General features: G+C 49.7%; 10 protein-coding genes across 10 annotated transcripts; 9 read left to right on the top strand and 1 right to left on the bottom strand.

Moving 5' to 3' along the window:
- Window positions 1-572: 572 nt before the first annotated feature.
- Window positions 573-1,262, top strand: N7525_007999 (PHO88 family protein; the record flags this gene model as incomplete). Its single annotated transcript, XM_002568423.2, has 3 exons — window positions 573-589; window positions 654-814; window positions 877-1,262. 3 exons carry the CDS (start codon window positions 573-575, stop codon window positions 1,260-1,262), a joined length of 564 nt encoding a protein of 187 aa, XP_002568469.2.
- A 1,005-nt stretch (window positions 1,263-2,267) lies between these two features.
- N7525_008000 (uncharacterized protein) lies at window positions 2,268-2,453 on the bottom strand (the record flags this gene model as incomplete). The annotated part of the gene is made up of 1 exon (XM_061214264.1): window positions 2,268-2,453. The coding sequence occupies one exon, from the start codon at window positions 2,451-2,453 to the stop codon at window positions 2,268-2,270; it is 186 nt and encodes a 61-aa protein (XP_061068695.1).
- A 190-nt stretch (window positions 2,454-2,643) lies between these two features.
- Window positions 2,644-3,912, top strand: gpdA (glyceraldehyde 3-phosphate dehydrogenase GpdA; the record flags this gene model as incomplete). Its single annotated transcript, XM_002568424.2, has 5 exons — window positions 2,644-2,691; window positions 2,742-2,755; window positions 2,842-2,905; window positions 2,967-3,654; window positions 3,713-3,912. The coding sequence occupies 5 exons, from the start codon at window positions 2,644-2,646 to the stop codon at window positions 3,910-3,912; spliced, it is 1,014 nt and encodes a 337-aa protein (XP_002568470.1).
- A 1,340-nt stretch (window positions 3,913-5,252) lies between these two features.
- On the top strand, window positions 5,253-8,291 carry hdaA (histone deacetylase hdaA; the record flags this gene model as incomplete). The annotated part of the gene is made up of 15 exons (XM_061214265.1): window positions 5,253-5,871; window positions 5,932-6,220; window positions 6,275-6,288; window positions 6,344-6,482; window positions 6,531-6,643; window positions 6,694-6,821; window positions 6,875-7,082; window positions 7,135-7,246; window positions 7,302-7,349; window positions 7,399-7,462; window positions 7,515-7,607; window positions 7,665-7,747; window positions 7,800-7,879; window positions 7,928-8,034; window positions 8,103-8,291. The coding sequence occupies 15 exons, from the start codon at window positions 5,253-5,255 to the stop codon at window positions 8,289-8,291; spliced, it is 2,286 nt and encodes a 761-aa protein (XP_061068696.1).
- Window positions 8,292-9,444: 1,153 nt separating this feature from the next.
- N7525_008003 (putative BYS1 domain protein) lies at window positions 9,445-9,918 on the top strand (the record flags this gene model as incomplete). Its single annotated transcript, XM_002568426.1, has 1 exon — window positions 9,445-9,918. The coding sequence occupies one exon, from the start codon at window positions 9,445-9,447 to the stop codon at window positions 9,916-9,918; it is 474 nt and encodes a 157-aa protein (XP_002568472.1).
- Window positions 9,919-10,698: 780 nt separating this feature from the next.
- On the top strand, window positions 10,699-14,301 carry N7525_008004 (uncharacterized protein; the record flags this gene model as incomplete). Its single annotated transcript, XM_061214266.1, has 2 exons — window positions 10,699-11,136; window positions 11,215-14,301. 2 exons carry the CDS (start codon window positions 10,699-10,701, stop codon window positions 14,299-14,301), a joined length of 3,525 nt encoding a protein of 1,174 aa, XP_061068697.1.
- A 307-nt stretch (window positions 14,302-14,608) lies between these two features.
- On the top strand, window positions 14,609-15,641 carry N7525_008005 (cleavage and polyadenylation specificity factor subunit 5; the record flags this gene model as incomplete). Its single annotated transcript, XM_002568428.1, has 4 exons — window positions 14,609-14,649; window positions 14,727-14,978; window positions 15,034-15,281; window positions 15,346-15,641. 4 exons carry the CDS (start codon window positions 14,609-14,611, stop codon window positions 15,639-15,641), a joined length of 837 nt encoding a protein of 278 aa, XP_002568474.1.
- Window positions 15,642-16,067: 426 nt separating this feature from the next.
- Window positions 16,068-16,461, top strand: N7525_008006 (uncharacterized protein; the record flags this gene model as incomplete). Its single annotated transcript, XM_002568429.1, has 2 exons — window positions 16,068-16,141; window positions 16,200-16,461. The coding sequence occupies 2 exons, from the start codon at window positions 16,068-16,070 to the stop codon at window positions 16,459-16,461; spliced, it is 336 nt and encodes a 111-aa protein (XP_002568475.1).
- Window positions 16,462-16,535: 74 nt separating this feature from the next.
- N7525_008007 (lipase family protein) lies at window positions 16,536-17,599 on the top strand (the record flags this gene model as incomplete). Its single annotated transcript, XM_061214267.1, has 3 exons — window positions 16,536-16,617; window positions 16,674-17,236; window positions 17,300-17,599. 3 exons carry the CDS (start codon window positions 16,536-16,538, stop codon window positions 17,597-17,599), a joined length of 945 nt encoding a protein of 314 aa, XP_061068698.1.
- A 560-nt stretch (window positions 17,600-18,159) lies between these two features.
- On the top strand, window positions 18,160-19,301 carry N7525_008008 (DUF3431 domain-containing protein; the record flags this gene model as incomplete). Its single annotated transcript, XM_002568431.2, has 3 exons — window positions 18,160-18,524; window positions 18,593-19,035; window positions 19,093-19,301. The coding sequence occupies 3 exons, from the start codon at window positions 18,160-18,162 to the stop codon at window positions 19,299-19,301; spliced, it is 1,017 nt and encodes a 338-aa protein (XP_002568477.2).
- Between the last annotated feature and the right edge of the window lie 44 nt (window positions 19,302-19,345).

Consider the following 19,345-nt stretch of genomic DNA (forward strand, 5'->3'; position numbering starts at 1 on the left):
CCGGTATATACGGCCATCTGTAGGGTCAATGTGGATGATCTAGAAATCAGTTGCTGTAAGGGTTATCATATCCTTTCTCTTTCTCAAAAATAGATAGAAGCCATGATAATTTTTGGCATGTGAGGGGACCATGGAAGCCAAGTGCGCCTTCAGCCATCTGGTTGCAATGGATGTCTTCAGCATCTATGGCCAGGATTTCATATATGAAACTCATGTGGTTATAATAATACACACCATTGTGTGACTTCAAGCTAAATGGAAGTCCACTGATGTGGTGGTTGCTGACGTTTTGCAAAATAAGCTGGTCTGGTTTGAAGCTGGACCACCACAGTTACCAGCTATGACCAGCAGTGGGGGTGGTCATGTGATATACTCGCCTCATATATCAGGCGACAAAGTAGCTTTGATGCCTCAGGCGACCACAAGATGGCGGATAGATAGTGCCGGAAAATATATTCATCCGGCTCCCTGGCCTTCCAGAAATGCCAGGTGGCCCACGACTTTGAAGTTTTGTTCGCGTTGTACTCCCCCATACTCAACGATTTCCCCATATCGAAAAAGTACCCGGCAAAATGGTGTCTCCTCAAATGTATGCTTGCCAATTTCTTGATTTCTATTATATATCTTTACGGAGACTGACAATGATCGGACAGTACCAATCTCGCCATCATCTTGGTGATGATGCAGCTGGCCAAGAAGGTTCCCTTTGAGGATCCTCAGGTCCTGATGATGGTGCGCGGATGCTACATCTTGTCCAATCTCCTCATCCTGGCCATCCACCTATACACCCAGTTCAAGATCAACCAAAAGAAGGGTATGCCCGATCGCGTGCTCCCCCCCACAATCAAAAAGCCAAAAGCTAACTGATATTCGTAGACATGACGACCCTGAAGTACGTTGAGCCCGCCCCGATGGGTGGCACCGAGGAGCCCAAGCCCGTGACCACCACCAACATGGACTACGACAAGGCTCAGCTGCGCCAGCTGCTCCGCAGCCAGCTTATGGGTGTCGGTATGATGGGTGTGATGCACTTGTACTTCCAGTACACCAACCCCCTCCTCATTCAGTCGATCATCCCCCTCAAGGGCGCCTTCGAGTCCAACCTCGCCAAGATCCACGTCTTCGGCAAGCCCGCTACTGGTGATCTCGCTCGTCCCTTCAAGGCCGCCGGTGGCTTCATGTCCCAGGCCGGACCCAAGACCGACAAGGCCTCCATTGAGGCTGCCGAGAAGAACTGGCGTGGAGGTGTCAAGGAGGAATAAGCACAAACGCTGGGTTGCTTTAGGTCATCAATTGATTCCCCCTAAGGGTGTTCGATGGCCGATCTGAATCATAGCACAGTTCACTTCTCCCCATTGTACCATAATCCATAATCCTATCAAGTCCGGACCCTCTTTCTGGGTAGGCTCTGGGCTATTCTTAATTCCGAACCCTCTGGTCGCGCCATGCCCCCTATATTGTACGATCTAAGTCATGTACGAAAGGACGTTCAGTCATGGCACATGTCGGGGGATTGCGCCACTGGTGTATCGGCTCCGTGTTCCATACTGATATGGGCTGATGAGGTCTGAGATTCCATAGTTAACATGGGTCCGTGATTATTAGTGAGGACTCCGTGTTGTAGGGTCTCATCTCATTCCCTGCCCAGGTGTTGAGGTAGGGATTTATAATCCAGTTTCTTGGAACATTGGAGTATTGGGGACCCCAATAGTTAAAGCCCCTCCCTAGCTCAAATATTAGTCTAATCAAAACAAAAACATTAAAAAAAAAAATCTGCCAGATCCCGTGCCCCCATGTGTTGAGATACCGGTGACTCCTTTCAGGGCGGAGGGAGCCACCAAGCTGTATCACCATACTCGATCCGTCCACCGCAGGAGTTTGAGCAACACGGTTGGCCCGTAGAAGTGGAGGGGCACAGCATTTTATGTAGTTAGGAATAATATTATATTTAAATCTATCTAACAGGATCAGCTATACTATACCTATCTATATGTGTACATGTATTATAGTACATCTGTACTCCGTACATACCTCATGTTCTGCCCCTCTCATCAATTTGCCCCTCCAACAGCGTCATAGCTTCCCTTTAGTCAACCTCGGGAATCTCTTAATCTCTTTTCAATTTTTGTACATAACATTATCGTGATCTTCTCCGTTGTAACCGAATAGACACCGAATAAGGCAGAATATTCAAGAGAAAGCTCCGAGGAATAGTGAAGAACCCGAACAGCAGTTGGGATTGCCGTAATCCTATTGGTAGACGGGAGCTACCGAGGGGCAGAGGAGGGCCCCAATATCGTGACTCTTCCTGCTTTCCCCGGTGTATGAAACCGGAAATGCTGTTGCTGGGCAGACACAGCGGCAACAGTCGGGAAATCTAGTTCATTCTGATCTGGAGGGGTGGCCATCCCAAAGTCCCCGTCCGTCTCTTCGGTGAGGGGTGATCTGTCCATTGCGTCAGTCATCCATTCATTAATCTTCCCCCCCCTCCCCCAGACCTTTTCTTTTCCTTTTCTTCTCTTCCTCCATCCCAATTCTCCTCTTTTCTTCAATTACTTCACTATTACAGTGAGTTCATCATCCTCTTATCATCTATCCCTCTATACATGAGCTAACGGCTTCTGCTTCCAGTAAACCGCAATCATGGTTGTCCAAGTCGGTATCAACGGTTTCGGTCGTATTGGCCGCATTGTAAGCTCTCTTCATCACCATTCCAGTTTCCAATACTAACAACGTCACAGGTCTTCCGCAATGCGTAAGTTGCACACCTGAGGAGGAGAAAGAGAAGAGGAAAAAAAAAAAAAAAAATGACCCGAGCAGCATCCTAACCAATACTTATAGTATCAACAACCCGGATGTCGAGGTTGTCGCTGTTAACGACCCCTTCATTGAGACTCACTACGCTGTATGTTTCTGGAAACCAACCGCTTCTATAGCCTGTTATTAACCTTCTGTCTACGGGATAGGCCTACATGCTCAAGTATGACTCCACCCACGGTCAGTTCAAGGGCGAGATCCAGCACGTTGAGGACGGTCTCATCGTCAACGGCAAGAAGGTCACCTTCTTCGCTGAGCGTGACCCCGCTGCCATCCCCTGGGGCAAGGCCGGTGCCGCCTACATTGTCGAGTCCACCGGTGTCTTCACCACTCAGGAGAAGGCCTCCGCCCACTTGAAGGGTGGTGCCAAGAAGGTCATCATCTCCGCTCCCTCCGCCGATGCCCCCATGTTCGTCATGGGTGTCAACAACAAGGACTACACCAAGGATGTCAACGTCCTCTCCAACGCCTCTTGCACCACCAACTGCTTGGCTCCTCTCGCCAAGGTCATCAACGACAACTTCGGTATCGTTGAGGGTCTCATGACCACCGTCCACTCCTACACCGCCACCCAGAAGACCGTCGATGCTCCTTCCAGCAAGGACTGGCGTGGTGGCCGCACTGCGGCCCAGAACATTATCCCCTCCTCCACCGGTGCCGCCAAGGCTGTCGGTAAGGTTATTCCCCAGCTTAACGGCAAGCTCACCGGTATGGCCATGCGTGTCCCCACCGCCAACGTCTCCGTTGTCGACCTTACCTGCCGCATCGAGAAGGGTGCCTCCTACGACGAGATCAAGGCCGTCGTCAAGGCCGCTTCCGAGAACGGCGAGCTCAAGGGTGAGTTACCTTTCCACTCTCCCCCTTTTTACCCACACATATTGACATACTATTTTAGGTATCCTTGGCTACACTGAGGACCAGATCGTCTCCACCGATCTCAACGGTGACGAGCGCTCCTCCGTCTTCGATGCCGCCGCCGGTATCGCCCTTAATGCCAACTTCATCAAGCTTGTCTCCTGGTACGACAACGAGTGGGGTTACTCCCGCCGTGTTGTTGACCTCATCTCCTACATTGCCGGTGTCGATGGCCAGTAGGAATCAGGACAGCGTCCTGGGGTCAGAAGTGTTCTTTAAGGTGCTAGGTTCCTTATTGCACAGGCTACGAATATGGGTGCATGAGGGCTTCGCCTTGTAGAAAAAAACAAGATGATAACGTCATTTAATGAAACAAACCATTTCCAGTTCATTCTTATCAAAGTTGTTGTAGACCGTACTATATACTCGTTTAGAATACGTACAGTCAATCATTTTCACCCTTTGAGGGTTTCAAACGTGCTGGTTGAAAGACCAATGAATGTGTCTCGTATATGTATTTCTAGAGAACTGCATATCCACCTGCATTATATATGTACATGTAGGTCTATATGTCCCGCGTTGTACTTGGAGAAGTAGGAATTGTACTCTTCACTGGCTTGTACATTCTGCGGTCACCAATTATCTTCCTGGATATACACCGAGAGAAGAGGAAATGCCTAAAAATATACAAAGCATCATAGTGGACTGTTCATTATCATATTATTTCTATTCATGAATGTAAACACCCAGTCGAGTACAGAGGCACAAGCAGCCGACTGTCCCGAGGACCTTCCAGATATTACAAAGGCAGCCAAAGACTAAACTCAGTAGAATTTTATCCATAAGTTATTTGTGGTTGAAAATCAAACAGTTCATCTTCAACGTCACCTACATGTACTTTGTACTTCTACCTAAGGTTCAGGGCTTTGATAAGCCCTCTATCCACGGCGGGGGTGGAGGTTGATAAGTCAGCACACACTAAAAGCTCACCGCCAATTATAATGCATCACGCCAATCCTTTCCTGGCAGCGGTCAATTCGGCGGTGAGTATTGAAATGTCTGGCAATAAGAAAGACTGGCCCAAAAGGGATCCAACATGCACATTGATCCATTCCCATTGTCACTCAGTGGACTTGGCTATTCTGTTCTTCATTTCTACACACTACGTGGAGGTCTGCAGTTGAATTCCTCTTTGGAAATTATTCATTTGGAGATCACCCTTCCTTTATCATACTGCAGCTGAATTGCAGTGTCCATCCAATTACGGCAGGAGACGAGTGTATACCACTGTATGCTTGCACAAGTCACACCTTCAAATATTCCTGCCATTTTCGGTTAATATCAAAGAATTGTTCAACAACGGGGACATTTGACCGATTGGTCTATTTCGAAGTCTGCTGCGCAAGGTGCATTTGACATCGTGGACCAGAAGCATCAACCGAATCACCATTAGTCCGATATTAAGCTTTAAGATTGCCACACAAGCACAACATCATCTACTGTGGTATAGCTTGGTAATGATTTAACAGGAGCCAAGCTTGAATCAAACCAAAGGGCTTCCCGTGGCTTTCCCTTGCATGATGGGCGAGGACGAGGATACAGTTATGGGTGATTCCCATAACCTCTCCACCTCGACTGCAAACCCATCTTTCACTGGAGTCCCTCTTCCCACACATCTCAGCAATCATACCACCCCCAATCTTGCTCCTTCTTCCATCCCCCAAGCGGTTCCCGCATCCCTATCGCCCGGTTCTGAGCAGTCTCAACCTCAGGAGACCATCGCCTCCACCGGAATGGCCCCTCCTGGGCGGTTTGTCAAGACGAGTGATGGTGATAGTTCTTCTGCTGAGCAGTTAAAACGCGATAGCCTAGTTGAGCCTGACTCTGACTGGTCTGACGAGGAGGTCATGGCTAAATCGGGTCTGCCACTGGCATCGCTTGCCACAGGACTTTGCTATGATCATCGCATGCGTTACCACTGTGAGGTTTGCCCACAAAGTGATGTCCACCCGGAGGACCCCAGACGCATCTACTACATCTACAAAGAGCTATGTCGCGCCGGTCTTGTTGACGACCCAGAATCGTCTCGACCATTGGCACCCAAAACCCTGCAAAGGATCCACGCCCGAAATGCAACCGAGGAGGAAGTTACCCTCATTCATAATGATGCCCACTACGCATTCGTTCAAAGCACGACAGGTATGTGTTTGCCACCACCGGAAAACCTGGCCTTGATGGATTTTCTGACCCGATCAATAGAAATGCCCAACCACGTACTTATTCAGCTGGAGAAAGATCGCGACTCTATCTATTTCAACAATCTGACCTTTGCATCTGCCATTTTGTCTACTGGAGGCGCAATCGAGACGTGCTTAACTGTCGCCCAGCGGCAAGTGAGAAATGCCATAGCCGTCATCCGCCCACCCGGTCACCATGCTGAGGATGATGCTGCGATGGGATTCTGTCTATTCAACAATGTTTGCGTTGCAGCACGCGTTTGTCAAAATAGACTAGGAGACGCATGCCGGAAGATCATGATTCTTGACTGGTCAGTACCCCACATGACTGTTTGGCCACTCCAGCAATACTGACTTTGTACCAGGGATGTTCACCATGGTACGATTAACCATAAGCACGGACTTTGAAGACAATTTAAGCTCACATATCATAGGCAACGGCATCCAGAAAGCATTTTACGATGACCCTAACGTTCTTTACATTTCCATGCATGTCTACCAGGACGGTCGCTTCTACCCTGGAGGTCCTGCAGGAGACTGGGATCAGTGTGGTTCAGGCGCCGGAGTCGGAAAGTGAGTTTCTCTAAGCACATGAAATGACCAAAGTCTCATGCTTCTTAGAAATGTCAATATTCCATGGCCCGACCAGGGTATGGGCGATGGTGACTACATGTTTGCCTTCCAGGAAGTGGTGATGCCCATTGCCCAAGAATTCGATCCCGACTTGGTGATTGGTGAGAATACCCCTTCTTTTGATCTAGTGTAGAGTTATTGACCATGACAGTCGCTGCTGGGTTTGATGCTGCTGCTGGTGATGTACTGGGTGGCTGCTTTGTCTCACCAGCTTGCTATGCCCAAATGACCCACCTGCTCATGACTTTGGCCAACGGAAAGGTCGCCGTCTGCTTGGAGGTGCGTGGTTTGCCTCTCTAGGTTATTGCTTGCTTGATCTGACCGCGAAACAGGGTGGATACAACTTCAAGTCTATCTCTAAGTCGGCTCTAGCTGTGACCAAGACTCTTATGGGAGAGCCCCCGGACCGTTTGCTTAGCAGTTCTCCGACTGACTCTGCAGTCGCAGCGGTTCGCCGGGTGAGGAGCATCCAATCCCAGTATTGGAGTCGCCTGTACCCCAAGACATCTTCTCACCCTGTCTACGCGAATCGTCTTCACGGTAAGAATTACACATAGTACTTCCGACTCAACAGAGCTGACGAGTCTTCCAGATGTCCTTCGCGTTTACCAGTCGAACCAGCTGTATGAAAGCTGCAAGCTCACGCCGCTTTACATTTATCGCACCGCCATTTCCAAGTCATTTGATAAACAAGTTCTGGCAAGGTAAGTTGCAACTGTTCAATCTCAATATTCTAATACAGAACTCACAATCTGACAGTCCAAATTATCACCAACGCGTGCCGCTTATTGTCATTTTCCACGATCCGTAAGTGTTCTGATGATAAGCCGCAGATTGTATAACTGACTGTATCTAGGCCTGAGATTGTGGGACAGGCTCATCCCGTGAACAATAAGTTGGAAGCGCACAACGTTTGGATGGTACGTGATCCATAATGATTGATTGAGGATTTTCTGCTAACATAACGAAAAGGCTGATTCGCTCACGGAGTATGTTAAATGGACCGTGCGTAAGGGCTACGCGGTGATCGATGTCAACGTTCCCAAGCATGTAACTCAGGAAGCGGTAAGTCTGGATGTGCAATCCTTTGTACGGGCCATCGACTAATTTGAACGGTTTTAGGCCGGTGGATACAAGGGAGAGGACCAGAACCGCCCGTCCGCCACTGAAGAGCTTGCCGGATACTTGTGGGACAACTACATTGAGTGAGCTATGGCGAACCAAGTACATTGTTATTGAGCTGACAAGTTATCAAAGTGCGAACCAGGCAACCGAAATTTTCCTGCTCGGCGTCGGCAACGCTTTCTTCGGCGTGTCTAACATGCTGATCCACAGGGGTACGTTCAGGCTGGATATCAGGTGTAACTTTGCTAATAACCGAGTAGAAAACCTTTACAAGCGTGTCAGCGGCGTGATCTCCTTCGTGTCTGTGAACCCAGTCCGTGCCATCGCATCTACCACGCAGACCTGGCTATCGAAGTGGTACCGCGAGGTAAGCCAAAAATTATTTGTCAATGAAATCTTCTATATCTTCTACTAACACGGTTCTTTTTCCTACAGAATTCCCTTGTTATTGTTTCAAACATTCACGGTATTTGGGGTCAAGGACGGCCTTCTAAGCGCTACGGACAGCTGGTTCGTTCCCCTAAAACGGATCTGAACGAGATGCTTGATGAGCATAAGGAGGAAGTGTTCGAGTGGATCTCCGAGCGTGCGGACCGGGAGGAGGACTCGGATGAAGATTCTTGATTCCTTGATTTCTTGATTCCTGATTCGAGCGTGAACCCGTAGAATATCCAAGGTTGTGCATGGAGTTATGCGGTCTATTATCGAAGAATTCTCTTTTTCATACCCTAGTAATGATAACTATCTTGCCAGTTAGTACATCCATGGATGTTTCTGCTCATATTTGCCTAATGGGGGACGTCGGGGAATTCCCCGCAGATAAAAATAGGTCAGGGAAAACTATACTAACATGTCTTTGATCTTGGCTCTAATACATTCTCGTCCATCGCCAAAGAAGGAAGATGTCAAGAAGATATCAGGTGCGAGCCTCTATGGCCCTCTGGAAGAGTGATATCAGCACGGCTTTTGAATTTGAGATTTGAGACATTGGTGACTTCACTACTGTGACACATCACCAACCATAGCTCGAGGTTTTTAGCGGTCTACATGACAAAGAAGCGAGCATCAGCTGGCTACCAGTGATTTTAGCTACATATATCGTATAAGTAGTATGTACTTACTTTCCCAGTGTGGCGTTGATCTGCATGTCGTCCCTGGGATGTAACGATGTCTCACTTTTTACCCCAGAAACCCCGGCGTGGCAAAATACGGACCTAATCACTTCCGTCGTTATACAAGAAAATCCCTTGGGTCTTCTCTTTCTCTCCACACTTGGCATGCATGGTCGGAAAGATCATGTCATTCCAAATGGTTGCTCTCGCCTAGGGCTGGATACATCCAATGATCGGGTCGGAGCGTTCTGAGACATCGTATTCTTTTCGCTACACCCATGGCCGCTTTTCTGTCTCTTTCCTCCACTGACACCGATCTTGGAAAACTCTTTGACCATGCGACGCGGGGATTTTGTAAGATTTTACGAACCATTGCTACTTCCGGTCCTGTGACAGATGGCCTGACCGCTGCCCAAGTGGTTATGGCTTCAATAGGTTAGTTTGGGATGAGATGTCTTGGATTTGGTGAGCAAACCACTATACTTTCCGTTAGCGACATTGCTCTCGGGTCAAAGGGGGACCAGGTATAGGCTGGAAACTCATTGCTCAATCCACCAGCAGGGAAACTATATAAGGGCACTCGAATCCTATCCAAGAGAGATATCCTCATTACTTCCAACAGACTTTATCGCTTTATCTCAAACCAACTCCATCTTCCTATAAAAATGCACTTTTCTACTGCAGTTATTGCCTCCGTTGCCGCTCTGGCACCGCTTGCTAGCGCCGTTGGCAACGCTGTCGTGACCAACCACTGCGCATTCCCAGTCTACCTATGGTCCGTTGGTGGTAGTGTCGGCCCCAAGCAAACCATCCCAGCAGGTGGCAGCTACAGCGAAGCACTGCACCACGACAGTGCCTCCGGTGGCATCTCCCTGAAGATCACCACCGTTGACAACGGTCTGTACAACGGCAGTCCTCAGACCAATTTTGCCTACACTCTGGACCCAGGCACAGTTTGGTATGACCTGTCAGATGTCTTCGGCGACCCATTCTCCGGCAAGACGATTGTCGTGCGGCCCACAGACACGGCTTGCTCGAGCATCTGTTGGCCACAGGGTGTCAATCCCGGTGGCAGCCAGACTAAGAACTGTAACTCCGACAGTAGTATCAACCTGAACCTCTGTGCAGCCAAGTGCTAAGCGCCGTTGGATATAATTGTGGGGGGGCAGTGTCCACTAGCACGTGTGAATTGACCAACGGAGCTGCGAGGAAGGAAGAACTTCAACGTGGAACCAGTTAGGACCCTGACATGTATTTAGCTAATGTGATAATGGGAAAGAGTGACTTATTTTTAAAGTCCAATCCTGGTAGGCACGAGTCTGCCTTGTCTCGGAATACGCCACTGGTAGGTGATAGAGCGCTTATTAGGGCTACGAGATACGGCAGTCTCCAACCGCCAGTGCGCCATAGTTATTGGCCATTTCTACTATCTACCTAACAAACTAAGGAGAAAATATCTATATAACCAGATATCTACAAAGACTACGGAGTACTAAGAAAGACCACCAAAAAGACATAAGAAGACCACTAAGAAGACCACTAAGACCACGGCCGTATAAACGACTACTATAGGAATTGAGATATTGTTGAAATTGACCCTACAGAGTTTCAACTGATGATATTTTTAGGGATTAATTACTAGAACCTGTAATATGGAAAATACCCATAAGGCGCACTCGCCATGGCGGTTAGAGAACTACTATCACCGCCTCGAACATCTGGGCAGTATTTCCACCAGGCCCGGGTTGATCAACATCGCCTTGTCCCTCAGTTGATATCACAACTTCCTTTCCCCCCCTCTGGTATATAATCCCACATATATACCGAAACATATATAAACCCGTCTCATTTTCGGCCTGGAATTCCCAAGTGCATTGACCTTATCAGTCACGTCATTGGCCTCTCCCCTTGGCAACTGAATGCCTCCAAGGTCCTCTGCTGCAAACCTGTGTCACAAAGGTCTCATTCGCAGCTCAACCCGCCCTTATCCCGATTTGCTGTCACGCATCAGTGTGACCAGTCCTCGTTCAGTACGGCCCGTACCTTTACCGATTCTTTCTTCCGTGCATTGGACCCGCCGTTCATCCTCCCATTCAACCCCTAACTTCACCGCCACACCCCCGATCATGGCTCAAATCGAGCGTATTACAGAGAACCTGGAGAAACCGGAGCTAGACGATCGTTCTTATCGGGTGATCCGGTTGCCAAACAAGCTTGAGGCTCTCCTAGTTCATGACCCGGACACCGATAAGGCCAGTGCCGCCGTGAATGTCAATGTTGGCAATTTCTCCGATGAAGATGATATGCCAGGAATGGCCCATGCAGTGGAGCATTTGCTGTTTATGGGCACAAAAAAGGTAAATGAACAACTTACAACCTACCGCCACCACCTTCCAAAGCCGAGGTAAATGCTAACTGGATCTCTGTTGTTTTAGTACCCGAAGGAAAATGCATACAACCAGTACCTAGCATCCCACTCAGGTTCGTCCAATGCCTACACAGCTGCCACCGAAACGAACTACTTCTTCGAAGTATCCGCCACAGGTGACTCCAGTGCCCCGAAATCAAGCGGAGATAGCACCCCTGCCGAGACAAATGATAGCAATGGCGTCTTGTCGAATGGGAATGGCTTAGATGGGAAGTCGCCTCTCTATGGAGCATTGGATCGGTTTGCCCAGTTCTTTGTCGCTCCGCTTTTCCTAGAGTCAACGCTGGAACGGGAGCTGCAGGCGGTGGATTCGGAAAATAAAAAGAACCTCCAAAGTGACCTGTGGCGTCTGATGCAACTGAACAAGTCGCTTTCAAACCCCAAACATCCCTACAGCCACTTCTCGACTGGTAACCTGCAGACCTTGAAAGAAGATCCACAGAAACGTGGTCTGGAAGTCCGCAGTGAGTTCATCCGGTTCTACGAGAAGCACTACTCAGCCAACCGGGCGAAATTGGTTGTCCTGGGGCGGGAGTCTTTGGACACTCTGGAGCAATGGGTCTCCGAGCTCTTTTCCGATGTCGAGAACAAGAACCTTGCTCAGAATCGCTGGGACGATGTTCAGCCCTTCACCGAGAAGGATATGTGCACCCAGGTGTTCGTGAAGCCCGTCATGGATACTCGATCCATGGATATGTACTTCCCGTTCCTTGACGAGGAGGATTTGCATGACACCCAGCCTAGCCGCTATATCAGTCATTTGATTGGCCACGAGGGCCCCGGCAGTGTTCTTTCTTACCTCAAGGCCAAGGGATGGGCCAATGGCCTGTCTGCAGGTGCCATGCCTGTATGTGCTGGGTCAGCATTTTTCACTATCTCGGTGCGCCTGACCCCCGAAGGTCTGAAGCAATACCAGGAAGTTGCAAATGTCGTCTTCGAGTATATCGCTATGATCAAGCAACGCGAGCCCGAGCAATGGATCTTTGACGAGATGAAGAACCTTGCCGAGGTCGATTTCCGGTTCAAGCAGAAGACCCCGGCTAGTCGATTCACTAGCCGTCTGAGCAGCGTCATGCAAAAGTCACTGCCTAGTGAATGGCTGCTGAGCGGGTCTTTGATCCGACGATTCGACTCTGACTTGATCAAGAAGGCGCTGAGCTATCTGCGGGCCGACAACTTCCGCCTAGTCGTTGTATCCCAGGAGTTCCCGGGTACATGGGACCAGAAGGAGAAGTGGTATGGTACCGAATACAAGGTCGAGAAGATCCCACAGGAATTCTTGGGCGGTCTTCAGAAGGCTTTAGAGTCGACTGAGGCCACCCGCACTTCTAACGTGCACATGCCTCACAAGAACGAATTTGTGCCGACCAGACTCTCGGTGGAAAAGAAGGAGGTGGCCGAGCCAGCGAAGACCCCTAAACTGATTCGCCATGATGATCGGGTGCGCCTGTGGTTCAAGAAAGATGACCGTTTCTGGGTGCCCAAGGCCACTGTCGAGGTAACGCTCCGCAATCCTTTAGTGTGGGCTACACCTGCCAATCTCATCAAAACCAAGCTGTATAGCGAGTTGGTACGAGATTCGCTAGATGAATACTCCTACGACGCTGAGCTTGCTGGCTTGGACTACCATCTCTCGGCGAACATTTTGGGCTTGGACATTTCCGTGAGCGGGTACAACGACAAGATGTCCGCTCTATTGGAGAAAGTACTCAATACCATGCGTGGGCTAGTTATCAACCAGGATCGGTTCGACATTATCAAAGAGCGCTTGACGCGGGCATTCCGCAATGCCGAGTACCAACAGCCTTACTACCAGGTCGGAGATTACACTCGTTATCTTCTTGCCGAGCGCAGCTGGGTCAACGAGCAGTATCTTGAAGAGCTGGAGCATGTTGAGAGTGATGACGTGGTCAATTTCTTCCCCCAGTTGCTTGAGCAGACCCACATCGAAGTCCTGGCCCACGGAAACCTGTACAAGGAGGATGCCCTGCGTATGACGGACTCTGTTGAGAAGATCTTGGGCGGCCGTCCTCTGCCTCCGTCGCAGTGGTACTTGCGCCGCAATATGACCTTGCCGCCCGGTGCCAACTATGTCTATCCCCGGTCGCTTAAGGATCCGGCTAACGTCAATCACTGTATTGAGTACTACCTATATATCGGACTCTTCTCTGATGATGTTCTGCGGTCGAAGCTTCAGCTGTTCGCGCAGCTGACTGACGAACCTGCATTCGACCAGCTCCGCAGCAAGGAACAGCTCGGATATGTGGTGTGGAGTGGCGCACGCTACAACGCCACCACCCTGGGCTACCGGGTCATTATCCAAAGTGAGCGCACGGCACAGTATCTCGAATCGCGCATTGAGACTTTCCTCCGCGAGTTCGGCCCCATCCTGGAGAAGATGCCAGAAGAAGAATTCGAGGGTCACAAGCGCAGTGTCGTGAACAAGCGCCTGGAGAAACTCAAGAACCTGAGCTCTGAGACTGGCCGGTACTGGTCGCATGTCGGATCTGAGTACTTTGATTTCCTGCAGCATGAGACCGACGCGGCCAATGTGCGTACCCTGACCAAGGCGGATCTCGTTGCATTCTACCGGCAATACATCGACCCGTCGTCGGCAACACGCGCCAAGCTTGCCATCCACATGAACGCCAAGTCAGGCGCGCAGGTTGAGGCGCCGAAACTAGCTGAACAGAAAACACGCCTTGTCGAAGTAGTCGCCAAGCACCTTGAAGCCGCTGACTTCATAGTGGATTCCGCCCGCTTGGCTACGGCATTCGATGAGGTTGACGCGACAGCGGACAAGTCCCAGGTCGTCTTTGCTGTGAAGGGTTTCCTGGCCACCGAGACAGGCCTGTCACAGCAGAAGTTGGAGCCTGTGCTTGAGACACTGGACGAGAAGCTCAGTTCACAGTTGAAGGAGCTCGGTCTTAGCTCTAGCAGTGACATTCAGGGTGTGGCTAATGGCAATGGCGAGACTCAAAAGGCTGTTGTTATCACCGACGTACCTACCTTCAAGGCCAGTTTGCCTGTCAGCACTGGCCCTGTTCCTGTCACGGATCTGAGCGAGTATGAGGATTTTGACGCCAAGCTATGAATAGTATACATGCGGAGTAGGTTGGGTGTTGGGCTGGACGGTTGCATAAATCCGAGAGTTGGGGGGTTTGTCAATTGAAGATATAGTGCAGTTCCAGAGATGGACAATAATCCGACTACTTTCAGACAAGTTTTTTGCTATACATGTAGTGTGAGCTAAATCGTACATGTGTAGAGTAGTCCTGGAGATATCGAATTTGCCAGGAAGGCGGTCAAGCCGATAAGCGATAAGGGACGATGGCGGAGCTTTGGGGCCCCGGGGAGCTCTCGCCGTTCTTGATCTCAATAACAACGAGGGCCGTGTCAAAATGGCTACGACTACGCAGGACGTCCCTGTCAGTGGACATCCGTAAGTAATTCCGATAAGATTACGATAACGTTATCGATGATGCACTTTCCGAATCATTCTGACACGATAGCTTCTAGGCCCATTGTTCCCAAGGACTTCACCGCGCAGCAGCCCGAGACTGTCCGCCTTTACCCCCTGTCGAACTATACCTTCGGCACAAAGGAGACCCAACCCGAAGAGGACCCTTCGGTCCTGGCAAGGCTGAAGCGCCTCGAAGAACAGTATCGCCTGCATGGAATGCGACGAACCTGTGAGGGAATCCTGGTGTGTCACGAGCACAACCACCCTCATGTGCTGATGTTGCAGATTGCCAATGCATTCTTTAAGCTGTAAGTTATCACCATGGTTTGCGCATATTCTCAATCCACCGCTAATAGTCCTTAGCCCAGGTGATTATCTGCACCACGAGGACGATGAAATTGAAGGTTTCAAGAAGCGGCTGAATGAGCGCCTTGCACCTGTTGGATCTCAGTTCTCCGGCGAAGGTGTTAATGATGACTGGGAAATCAGCGACACTCTTGCGCAATGGTGGCGACCCAACTTTGAGACCTTCATGTATCCATTCCTTCCTGCACATGTCACCCGTCCCAAGGAGTGCAAGAAGTTGTACTTCATTCGCCTCCCAAAGAAAAGTAAGCTCCAACACACACCATTATGTCTTCCCAGTAAATATTGCTAACACATGGCTTATTATAGAGGTTCTCTCGGTCCCAAAGAACATGAAGCTTCTCGCTGTGCCGCTGTTCGAGCTGTATGATAACACTGCTCGCTATGGTCCCCAACTTTCCGCCATTCCGCATCTCCTATCGCGATACAACTTCGAGATGGTCGATGAGAACGACAACATTGTTGCCGTGACTCCTGGCACCCCGTTGCCTCCTGGCTACACTATCCCTCCCCGAGTCCTCCTCAGTGGTGATGGTGCAGACGACGGACAGGACACTGGTATGACTGGCGTTGAGGAAGGAATGAAGATCGAATCTCACCAGTAGTGGGGAGTCCTTCCAAGACGAATGAGACGCTAGCCAAGCCTACCTTGGGCCCGAGCACCGAGTGTCCCGGCGAAGGTTCTCTGCTGGCAGCGATGATGAACGAGATACGGGTTTGACTGGCATTGAGATCGGGATTCTTTTCGAAACTTCGAGAGAAAAAGAAAAAAGAGGGAAAAATACAAAAAAAAAACCACCTTCCATTGCAAATGGAATGCAATATGGCCAGTCAAATCAATTTTACGCTTCTAATGATCACACATGTTTAATAACGTCGTAGTTGGATATTACCTCTACAGCATCCATATACATAGATACGATCACGGGTGAAAGTGAGTGGCTGGAATCTCTTCTACAACCCAACACCTGGGCGCAATGCCAAGCAGAAACCAACCCTACTTCTTCTGCCCGACATGCAAAGAGCCCAAAATGTTCATCGTCACGGCACTTGTGTCGCATGGAGAAATAACCACTGAAATAAGCCCATGCAATACGAGGCACAGGTAAGCGCTCCACAGCCCTAATCTCCTGCATGGAATACTCCGCTCTTTTACTATACAGACCATCCTCCACTCGTCCGGCATTTCTCCGTGGTTACATTCCCGGTGACGAACTTTACAGCTGCATGAATTCCATGTCGATCCCACCGGAATCCCATCGGTCACGCGTGAAATATGCGCCATGGACCGGAGATAGAGCCAAGTCCGGAAACAATTTAATCTACGAGAGAATGGGTGCTGTACCCCGCTCCTCGAAGATGTCCCGATTCGTGAAGGAATTTGGGATCTATACGAGTCTGTTTGGATTCGCCGAGCATACATAAGGAAGCTGTCCCGTATGGCTATCTTCACGTGTGTGCATACTCGTTGAGAAGGCCTAACTCCGGATATCTTCATAATGGTTGTTCTTGGTCGGCTTTGTGGTATCGCAGCTCTCGCAGTGGTGACGGTTGCTGCTCCTTCTCGTCCTGTTCCTCGGGGTATGGATATGCAATTTTTAGTTCATGCCCTCCGGTAACCAACTAACAAGCAATAGATGTGTCCACTGATGTGCTTAATCAGTTGACCCGATTCTCTCAATGGGCTGCGGCGTCATACTGCACGAACAATAACGACTCAACCGGGGATGCGCTATCTTGCGAGGAAGACAACTGTCCATTAGTGGAGTCTGCTGACACAATTTCTCTATACGAGTTTGATAAGTATGAAATCAACTTGCAAAGTCGCTCACAACTGTTAATTAACACAGTGTCACCTATTAGGGTCTGCAGCTATGGCAATGTTGCCGGCTTCCTCGCGGCGGACAAAACAAACAAGCTACTCGTCGTCTCCTTCCGGGGTAGCCGCTCAATAAGCACTTGGATTGCGAACATCAACTTCGGCTTGACCGATGCCAGCAGTATCTGCAGCGACTGCGAAGCCCACAGCGGGTTCTTGGAATCCTGGGAGACCGTCGCGGATGATCTGACAGCCAAGATCAAGGCCGCACAGACAACATACCCGGGCTACACTCTTGTCCTGACCGGCCACAGCTTCGGTGCGGCTCTTGCCACGTTGGGAGGTAGTGTGCTTCGTAATGCGGGATATGAACCGAATGTGGTGAGTACCATGTTTTTGTTTTGAATCAGTCTTTGTTAATAGTGTATACTCACGGGACTATAGTATTCCTATGGCCAGCCACGTGTGGGCAATGAGGCTCTGGCTAAATACATCACGGAGCAAGGCAGTCTCTGGCGTGTGACGCATCAAGATGACCTGGTGCCTAAGTTGCCACCTGCAAGTGTTGGTTTTAGCCACGCAAGTCCCGAGTACTGGATTACTAGTGACGACGATACAACGGTGACCTCGTCTGATATTGATGTCATTGAGGGCGTTGGCTCGAAGTCTGGAAATGCGGGGACATTGAACCCGGATGTTGGGGCACATAGCTGGTACTTGGGACCTATTACCGCATGCCAATAGGAGGAATAGGAGGAATAGGAGGAATAGGAGGAATAGGAGGAATAGGAGGAATAGGAGGAATAGGAGGAATAGGGTGAATATGATGTATAGGTAGTATGTCCAGGTGGGACAGACGAGATCTACTGGTTAGATGTATACATATGCTGGTGACACCAATTCGATATATATATATATATATATATAAAACACATCAATATATTAAAATATCAAGATATCTACTATTAATTGCTCCGTAAATGACTTGATTTATATATTTTGGCTGTGTTATAACTGTTCTTATAGCTGTCCCGTTGTAATTGTGAGCTCGGAGCTCAGCCAAATCATCAGAGCTTGGCTCCAGGGCTGTGGAGAACTTGAACTTGCGACACGTCGACCTCATGTCTCTGACAATTGCATTCATTACAGCATACTACATGAATTAGTATCTGATTAGTATCCCCAAGTATATTCGACTCTCGGATTTCTTGAGCTCCCCCGGGGCCTTGATTTCCCGTTAAGACGGTCTCCACCCCTCAATGACTTGACCACTCGGGCAGTGCCCTCCAGTCCCTCCATCCAACATGTTGTTCGCTCCCAGTGGGCCTCAGGGCCCCCGACGTCGCAGTCGGATGAAGGCCATCTTCATTACCATCTTCATCGTTCTCGCCCTGTACCTTTTATTCTTTACAAAGTCCTCCGTGAAGACCGAAACAGGCAGCTATGCGCAGACACATGAACATGGATCGACAAAACAACCAGACGAGCTGGCTCGTCCTGCTGTACGGAGACGCAAGGATATGGTAGTTGCCAGCATGAAAAGCGATGACACGTCATGGCTGTCAGAATACTTTCCCGACTGGACGAAAAGTATCTACGTGGTGGACGACAAGCACGCGCCGTTGACGGTGTCGCGCAACAAAGGCCGGGAATCCATGGTGTATTTGACGTGAGTCCGACATGCGATGTGTGTTACATCCTTCTCCTACCCTATACTGACTCGAGCTGTTGAACCAGATACATCATCGACAATTACGATAATCTACCAGACTCAATGCTCTTCATCCACTCCCAACGCTACCAATGGCACAACGACGACCCATACTACGACGGTATCCCGCCGCTCCGAAACTTCCAGATCCCATACCTACAAGAGCAAGGATATGTCAACCTACGATGTGTTTGGACCCTCGGATGCCCGGTAGAGATCCGTCCTCTCACTGATACGCATCGCAGCAATGTACACGCCGGCGAATACTTCAAGAATGGATTTATGGAGCTATTCCCTGGGGTTCCTGTCCCGGAGGAGGTAGGCGTGTCATGCTGCGCGCAGTTTGGTGTGTCCCGCGCCAAGGTGCTGGAACGGCCGCGCAGCGACTACGAGCGCTTCCGCAAATGGCTGGTGGAAACACCGCTAGAGGATGATTTGAGTGGACGAATTATGGAATATTCATGGCATAGTATGTGGTTTCCCTGCAAACCGCTCAGTTCCGATCGAAAGCTGACATTTTCTCCAGTGATATTTGGAAAGGATCCCGTGCATTGCCCCAATGCGAAGGAATGCTACTGCAAAGTGTTCGGTCTGTGCGATCTGAACTGTCCATGGGAAGGTGGCTGTGATGATCGCTATTCCCTGCCTCCATTCTCCTCGTTGCCCAAGGGGTGGCCGACTATTGGGTGGAAGGGCCAAGCACAAGACCCTTCACACGGATTGCCGGAAACTTGAATTGCCCACATCGGGATCGAAAGAAATCCGCCACATAAGCTCCC

This window comes from Penicillium rubens, assembly GCF_028828025.1.
Source record: "Penicillium rubens strain IBT 27055 chromosome Unknown utg000003l_segment0_segment0, whole genome shotgun sequence".
In the NCBI taxonomy this organism is placed as follows: Eukaryota; Fungi; Ascomycota; class Eurotiomycetes; order Eurotiales; family Aspergillaceae; genus Penicillium; species Penicillium rubens.